Source organism: Humulus lupulus, chromosome 1, assembly GCF_963169125.1.
Source record: "Humulus lupulus chromosome 1, drHumLupu1.1, whole genome shotgun sequence".
Taxonomy (NCBI): domain Eukaryota; kingdom Viridiplantae; phylum Streptophyta; class Magnoliopsida; order Rosales; family Cannabaceae; genus Humulus; species Humulus lupulus.
Window position 1 is genome coordinate 61702735 of NC_084793.1, and position 9172 is coordinate 61711906.

A 9172-nucleotide genomic window follows, 5' to 3' on the forward strand; every position below is an offset into this window, starting at 1 on the left:
GCTTAAAGTTGGAAGATTCTTACCATTTTCCATTGAGTCAATATATTTATCTATAACATTTTTTATTTCACTTTTGCAATAAGCTTAGCTTTTTTTTTTCTTCATTTTTTCACAAAAGTGGGTTGATGAGAATTTTTATTTTGGGTTTAATACCGATTATCATTATTTTTTTAATATATTTTTGTTTAGGTTGTTGACATTGGACTATTAGTTCATCAATGTGATATTATTGTAGACATTAATAAAGTGTGTAGTAATTATAATTGTAATGGTGATTTAGGTTATTGCACAGGACCTAATGATGTTTGGAGAAGTTTTTGTGATAGTATCTTTGTGCATATTTGACCAGTTGATACGCGATAGTGATTTTTTTTTTCTTTTTTATTTAATCTCTTTTACATCGGTTTTGAAATGACGATTACATTTCTTGTTTACACATCGTTTGTAGGAGAAAATCTTCGCATGACTATGTTTCTTAGAATCTTAAATTTCACTAAACAAATTTGTAAAAATTTATTGCACTTGAAATTATATATATATATATAAAGAAATGACCAATTTTCTAAAAACACAAATAATATTTTAAATGTTTTGAGCATATATAGTTTGTAATTAGTCGCAAATGAGCTAGTGGAGCCTTTGACATTATTTTAAAATTAATAAATTACTCTAAAAAAATTATTCTATATAAAGTCCCTCTGAGTCCAACTGAATTAAAACTTTGAATAGTTATAGTTTTTATGCCTCTATTAATATTTGAAGCTTCTGACAAATATTTATAAATATGTCCTGTTTAAATGGTCTCTTAAATGTTAGTTTGCACAAGACGAATATGCAAGATGAAGATGTAATAATTGACTTGCTGCTTTATAGTACTAGTTCTACATAAGTGCACATTGTATGAATTATACTACGATATGACGATAAAGATTTATGTAATTTGGAATTATATCTATTTCGTTAGTGAGAAAAAGTTATACAATGAAAATATAGAATAAATTATTATTTTTAAAAGAAAAAAAGTCTAGCGTGATAACAAACATGTTCAATACATCACAACTTCACATGTGAGTGATCTCAAGCAGCAATAAAAATATTAATTTTATCAGTCAATATTTAGAACATTTCCACACTATAATTTTAATACGCCGTGACTGTCCATGCATTAAATTTTGCTTACATATGAACTTTAATCCCATACAATATATATTAGTCAACTGAAAACCTAATTAAAAAAAATTGCAATTTTCCCTATTTTAAAAAATAGTTCATTAACTAGTTTCCAGGCATGTGAATGCATGCTGCAGTATTTACTTATATATTATATACATAACCCAACTCAAGACAATGTTAGATTATGCTCTTTTAAAATTAATAAAGGAGCTATGACACTCATAATGATAGATTATTATTATTATTCTTGCTAGTTGCTACCAAATTTTTCTATATTTTTTTAAAAAACAATTATCTACTTTTAGTCTACATCGAAAGGAAAGAGCGTAAAAATGTCATAGTTTCCGCGTTCATTAATTTATCTTTTAAGTTTATTACAGAAGCAAAAAAGATTAAGGAGATCGTAAGGGACATCCATTTCTTGGTGTATTCGTCTCACTTAATGTATCTTCACCGTTACTTCGTAAGGACCCCACAAGAGACGCAACGTGGACCGTAGGATGGATTATTGGTCAATTGTGGAAAATGAGTGCCGTGTTTGGCTATCATAACTTAAGTAACATGAAAATACCGTGTGTCGCGTCCCTAATCACGGACAGTAGACAACCCTCCAGCTAGGCATCTGAGAGCAAACGCGGTTCAACAAGGTTTTATTCCTGTGCTTCTCTACCTACTGGAGCAAGGGCATTCATGTCATTTAATTCAATAGAAACACGATTTGTATCCACGTGGCAGAAACCCATTAGTTGAACATAATAATCCATGGGATGGAAGTACAGAAGAAAAGGAATGTTTCGGTGAATTGGACCCTCATCACCGCATTTACGACACCAGCAAGCACACTCAAATGGCATTTTCCAACCGACGCACACTTCATTTTCTTTTTCAAGGAAAAAAAAAAAAAATATTTCCCTTCAATGTTATTATTTTTTAGTATTTGCTTTGGGTCATCATTTGACACTGTATTGTTTTGGTAGCTTGACTTCCCTCCTACTGTAACTGGGCCAGCTTTAGCCTTTAAATAAGCCACAGCAAATCAGCTCTTAGAACCAACCAAAAAAGTACGTCTCTTTCTCTCCAAACCAAGTAGCTAGTACTCTACTATTACAATTATTCTATTTCATCTCTTCTTCCTTTTCTGTGCGCCACCTTTGTTAGATTCATTATCTCAAATATGGTGCTGAGCTTAGCCAAGGCTACTGTAAGGCACTTTGCTTTGATTGTTTTGGTATTGGGTCTTGTTTGTGCTGAGGATCCATACAGATTCTTTGACTGGAATGTCACCTATGGTGATATATATCCCCTCGGCTTTCGCCAACGGGTTAGTACATTACATATATGCATTCTCTCCTAGCTCCGCTATTGTTGTTTTTCTGGGTATCATATATAATAATATATACGGATATTGGTTTACCTTATTATTAATTAATTTTATGCATATCTCAATGGCACTGGCTTTAAATTTTGATGCAGGGAATTCTGATTAATGGTCAATTTCCGGGGCCTGAAATTTTCTCGGTTACCAACGATAATCTCATTATCAATGTCCATAACAGCTTATCGGAACCTTTTCTCATTTCATGGTACGTCATATGAGATAACTCTCTTTTTTTTTTTTTTAAGGAAATAGAACCAAATGAAAGCGTGTTCTTTCTTTAATTTTTAGCCTTGTAAAGATTATTCATATATTATATGGTTCATGAGAAAGATCAGAAGATATTTCTTTCGTTTGGTAGTATATAAACATAATAATGCATTCATAATTAATTATTATAGTTTGATTGTTACAATGATATGTAAATTTTCATAGCTCCGTTATATATTAACACATATAAATATAAATATATATATCAATGTCTTCTAATGATCGAAAAAAACATATAATGCTAAGTACACTTGATTGTAAGACGTAAGAAAATGAGTTTATCATCGTTTCATCGGGGTATATTTTGATGTGATGTAAGACGTAAGAAATATTCTAATTGCTCTTTTGTAAAAAAAAAATGATAAATTCGTTTATATTGATTTCGAGGTAGAATGGTGTTAGCTTAGGAGTGAACATATTAAACCAGCTTTATTAGGATAATCGACGACTTACCACATATGCTATTAATGTTAAAATTAATATCGTATACGTAATGTTAATTAGCTAGATAGTGACCACACGCAAAGCTTATAACACGCCAAATGAAATTAATCATGAAAAACTGTTATTATAAAATAAAAATAAATAAAAAGGTGTAAGTTGACATGCAAAGATGATTGATCATTAAAATCTTTATATATATTTTTATAAGGCCAATTGATGGTGTCATATAAGGTTTCACATATCACCGCCGTTTTCGTTAATGTAACAGTGGTTGGAAGACAAAACTTGTGTGAAGAATAAACTGTAGCATATTGACTTTTCACATTTATTATTCTATTTTCCCTCTTGGATAAATTCATGTGATTTAATTAATTTCTGTATATTCCTACCTAGTGTGGGGCTTTAAGTTTAGGTGAAACTTCTCTGAGGACAGCTCTCAATTGGCTGGATCCTTATTTTTATATATTTTTACTTTTATTTCTTTGGTTTTTTTTTCGTGTATGGCTACTCATTAGGTGGTGGAAAAAATGACTTTCATCTTAGGAAACAAAAATGCTAATAATTTAATATTAATAACTCTAAACATGTGGGCCAACTCTTGGTCCCTTAAGTTTAATTGTCCCCAACATTCCAATCGTTTAACAAGCTTTATGCTTAATTTGTTACATGTTAAAAAATAATAGTTAATAATTGAGTATGAAGTTAACTAATTATTTTTTACCTTGAAAAAAAAAAGGAGTGGAGTACAAAACAGGAAAAACTCATTTCAAGATGGTGTGTACGGAACCAATTGCCCAATTCCTCCAGGCAAGAACTTCACTTACAAACTACAAGTGAAAGATCAAATTGGAAGCTACTACTATTTCCCTTCTATGGGCTTTCACAAGGCCGCTGGTGGGTTTGGGGCCATTAAAGTTCTTAGCAGGCCCAGAATCCCAGTCCCATTTCCTGAACCAGCTGGGGATTACTCTCTTCTGATCGGAGATTGGTACAAGTTTGACCACCAGGTATTTATTTACTTCATTTAAAATAACAAAGCTCACCCCATAACATGTTGAGTTACACTTTCATTTCATTCAATATTAATGTATTTTTTCAATAATTTTCAGGCACTGAAGAAAATTCTTGATGGTGGTCACAAGCTTCCTAATCCAGAGAATATTCTAATCAATGGCAGACCAAATGGTACCTCATTAACCTTCGAACCAGGTAAATTTTAGACATGTACAACTTTAAAACCATCAAAATATATATATATATATATTTAAAAAAAAAATGCTCTAAACTAGGTTTTGCATTTTTACAGGTAAAACCTACAGACTTAGGATATCCAATGTTGGGACACAAAACTCGCTCAATTTCCGAATCCAAGGCCACAAGATGAAATTGGTCGAAGTGGAAGGGACCCACACTGTCCAAACCATTTATTCGTCACTTGACGTCCACGTGGGCCAATCGTATTCTGTGCTTGTCACAGCAGATCAGGCCCCTCACGACTACTACATTGCCGTCTCAACCCGCTTCACCAGTAAGATCCTCACTGCCACTGCAATTTTTCACTACAGCAACTCGGCCCGTGCAGTTTCAGGCCCAATTCCAGGTGGGCCGACTACTGAAATTGATTGGTCCCTCAATCAGGCCCGATCCATTAGGACCAACCTAACAGCTAGTGGACCAAGACCAAACCCACAGGGCTCGTACCACTATGGTCAGATTAACGTATCAAGAACCATAAGGCTAGACAGCTCGGCAGCTCAAGTTAATGGGAAGCAAAGATATGCACTCAATAACGTGTCCTTTATCCCAGCGGACACTCCTCTTAAGCTGGCTGATTACTTCAATATCGGAGGCGTTTTCAAAGTTGGAAGCATCTCAGATAACCCTTCTCCCAAAAGAATGTACCTTGACACATCGGTCATGGGTGCTGATTATAGGGCTTTCGTGGAGATCGTTTTCCAAAACCGTGAAAACATTGTACAAAGCTATCACCTTGATGGATACAACTTCTGGGTTGTAGGGTAAGCCATTAATAGATATAAATGTCACGTTATCTAATTTATATGAAATATTGTGTCATTAACTAATGCTTTTTTTAACTTGAATTTCAGAATGGATGGAGGGCAGTGGACCTCAGCAAGTAGAAAACAATATAACCTCGCGGATGCAGTTTCACGATCCACCACTCAGGTTAGTTACTTTAATAATAATTATTATTATAGTGTTGATTAAATTTAATAAAAAATTAAAGTTGAAAAATAATCGGTTTTTGTTACAGGTATACCCCAAGTCTTGGACTGCAATTTTTGTGGCGTTGGACAATGTGGGTATGTGGAATTTGAGGACAGATTTTTGGGCAAGGCAATACCTTGGACAACAGTTCTATCTCCGGGTTTACACGCCTGTGAAGTCAACACGTGACGAATATTTAATTCCCCAAAATGCCCTTCTCTGTGGAAGAGCCGAAGGCAAAAGCACAACACCCTAAACAAGCAGCTTTCATTGATACAAAATGTTAATCTTTACATATTTAGTACTTTTAATTTCATTAATTATCACAATTCAAAATTCATTCTTTGAATACATTTCCCTTTTATGTTTAACATAATAAAGTATATGTCTCCTTTCATTCAAAGCAAATAAAACGTGTATCACTACAAGAAAAAAAATTATTTTGCGGGGAAACAATTTGTGGCGACCTTTTTTTACTGTAACTAGTGGCATTATTTGGGGCGAAACTGGAATTTTTCCGTTAATAATCTTCAAAAATATTTTTATAGATTTATGGAACTATTTGCGGTGGGTAGATAGCCGCAAAAAGGGTTAAGATTTGGCAGGAAAAACTTCTGCCAATCTGATTTATTTGCGGGGGAATTTGCATTAATTGCGGTGAAATTTAGGATTATTTGCGATGAAATTGGTCACTGCTAATGAGGTCAAAAAATTGGTCAATCATTTCATAGGGATTTGTTTGCAGTTATTTTAATGAGGTTATTTGCGGCGAAATCATAAGTATTTGCAGCGACATGTTCGCTGCAAATACTTTTGAATTTTTAATAGTTATTTAAACTTTTTTAAAAAAATTTAAATTTTCCATCATTTAACTACAAAATAAAATTTATTTATTTCAAGATGTTAATAATTATAGAGTAAAATTTAACTTATGTTTTACTCTTTTACAAAATAATTTTTTTCATGAAAAAATATTTTACTTTTAGAAAATAATTAATCTTAGTGTTAATAGTATATTTTTGGGGGTTTTTTTTTATAACTTTTCTTTCAATATTCTCTTTGCCTTTCTTGTAAACTCTTAAAATAATTTCTTTGAAAAAAATAAATAAATGGGGTTTAATTGGCAGCAATCAAGCTGATCCGTGCATTTTGAACACTAAAGTCAACAAGAACACTCTTGATTAGTACCAATTATTTGTAACGTCATAGGTAGTCAAGACCGTTACATTGTGTGTTTATAAAAGTACAAGACTTGCAAATCAAGTCGTTTAGTTGAAAACGTGTCACTAACTATTAATGAATTAGGGTTAAAAGGTTTTGGTCACAAAAGATACATTTCATTTAAATAAACATTTTATAGATGGGATCCCAAAAGTAATAGAGTTTAAAGGACAGTTATAAAAAATTTCGGATATACACAACCACTAGCCGCTCTAAGGGCAAAACAAACATTTAAAGTTCTCTTGTTCCTGTCCATCCTTCGACCGTGGCGGCCGAGTAGCTGACTATGTACATTCCGCCTCTAGAGCTCTCCAAATCAGGGCTGATTAAGCTTACCCTTGCCTTTACCTGCACCACGTAGCAACCATGAGCCAAGGCCCAGCAAGAAAACCATATTATCACAGCATAATGAATGACAATAACCAGATAATGTATAAAACATAACTGTATACTCAATCATACATAATATTCACATAGTCAGACATTCGGCATACCCAAACTCATCAAATCAACATTAACAACTAAGTCGTTTAATAATCTAGGTCGACGCCCTTAGGTTGTACCCTCTGTTAACCCCACTGACTCCGGTCCACTTAAACTGAGCTCAGTGAATATTAAGTTGTCCTCAGCTACTAGTGGCTGAGCCGCGCCCTGTGCGCCAATATTAATTCCAGCACTCTTAGGCCGTTTATTTCATGTTCACATGGCATAATACCATCATACAATATTGCATACAAATTAGGGAACCATTAGTCCCAACATAGTCATACAACCAGGTGCAGTTTTATTACCTTTAACTCCGAATGCTTTGATTACGAGAAATGACCCTTGAGCACGATCCCTTTCCCGAGCCCTAGCGTACACCTAGTCACAACCAAGATAAGGAATTCCATCAATAATAATTGAAAAAAGGTTTTCGATCCAAGTTCTAGCCTTCAGAACATCGAATTCCACCAAACATGGTAGTGGAATCGATCCCAAGCACCCTAGGTTAGGTCCCCGCACCTAAAACCTCCTCAAAGCGAAAAATGCCCTTAAGAGTCGCGGCCCTAAGCCCTCTGTGCCGCAGCCCGCCTCTATCCAGAGGCCCAGCCTCCCTAAACAACAGACGCGGGCCACGACCCAGCACTCCCCATGTCGCGGCCCGCCCTTCTTCTTCAGCTCCCACCTGTTCTAGAGGGCTGCTGCACACCTAGAATAGAGTCGCGGCCCGACCCCTTCGAACCCAGAAAAATCACCATTTCTAACAGCCAAACCTCACTCAATTTATCCCAAAACCATCCCAATATGATACTTTAATTATCACAATATTACTATTATACTCCCAGCAACAAAACCCATAGGAAAACTAGCTTAAAAACTCATCAAAATCACATTTCAATCCTTGGAACCCCAAAGCTCAAAAACTACCTAGAACAACCAACAATTCCCATAATTCAAGTGCGAAACCATAATTAGAGACTTACCTCTACTGAAGAACAAGTCCACCAAGTTGTGGCTGAGCTAATTCCCAAGTCCTTAGCCTCAATTCATTCTTCAACATCAAGAACCCAAGAACACTTAATACCCAGCCAAAACTACAGAATTTAGACACCTAAAATCATAATTCAATGCTTACCTAAATTCTTGTCTGAACCTTCAATTTGCTACTGAGATATTCCCCAAAATTCCAGCTCAAATCCTTGAGCTTCTAGCTGAATCTTCCTTTTGTTTCCATGGTTTCCTTGAGAGAGAGAGAGAGTGTTGAGTGAGTTGAAAGAAAAGGGAAGGGTCAGTTTAGGTGTTTCTACTGTTTTCCTTGGTTTTGTTTTATCTATCCTTAGTTAATTAAGTTAATCCCAAGGCTCAGGGTACCAAAAACGTCCTCGAGGGAAAAATGATAAATTTCCCCAATATTCCCTCCCAAACTCTCTAACTTCAAATATATCTCCAATTATTTATTTTCATAACCCGATAACCCAAATAAATATCTAATACCTAAAATACCCTTTAACTCGCCCTGAGTCAAGTATTGGATCCTGTTGTGACTTTCCCGCTAACTGGCTCCCTAGGATCGCCTCAAGCTGCATGCTGCAAATATATCCACATAATAATGTGGTCTCCACAATTATAACATATAGTCACATAAGCATGCTTATCACAGAATCATGCATTAAAATCATTTAAATCACTTATAAACCAATTATGCCCTCCCGGCACACTAATCAAGGCCCTTAAGCCTTATTAGTGAATTTTGGGTCGTTACAACTATCCCCTCCTACTGAGAATTTCGTCCTCGAAATTTACCTGAATAACTCAGGATACTGATCCCGCATTGCTGACTTAAGCTCCCAGGTCGCTTCCTCGACCCTGCTATTCCTCCATAACACTTTAACTAGAGGAATTGTCTTATTCCGTAGAACATTATCCTTTTGGTCTAATATCTGAACTGGTCACTCCTCATAAGAAAAATCGGTATGC

General features: G+C 34.9%; 1 protein-coding gene across 1 annotated transcript; it reads left to right on the forward strand.

Annotated features, from left to right (window-relative positions):
- The first annotated feature begins 2197 nt into the window (after window positions 1-2197).
- LOC133793310 (L-ascorbate oxidase homolog) lies at window positions 2198-5908 on the forward strand. The gene is made up of 7 exons (XM_062230786.1): window positions 2198-2494; window positions 2647-2756; window positions 3999-4269; window positions 4372-4471; window positions 4569-5280; window positions 5371-5449; window positions 5538-5908. Exons 1-7 carry the CDS (start codon window positions 2348-2350, stop codon window positions 5745-5747), a joined length of 1629 nt encoding a protein of 542 aa, XP_062086770.1. The 5' UTR covers window positions 2198-2347; the 3' UTR covers window positions 5748-5908.
- The last annotated feature ends 3264 nt before the right edge of the window (window positions 5909-9172 follow it).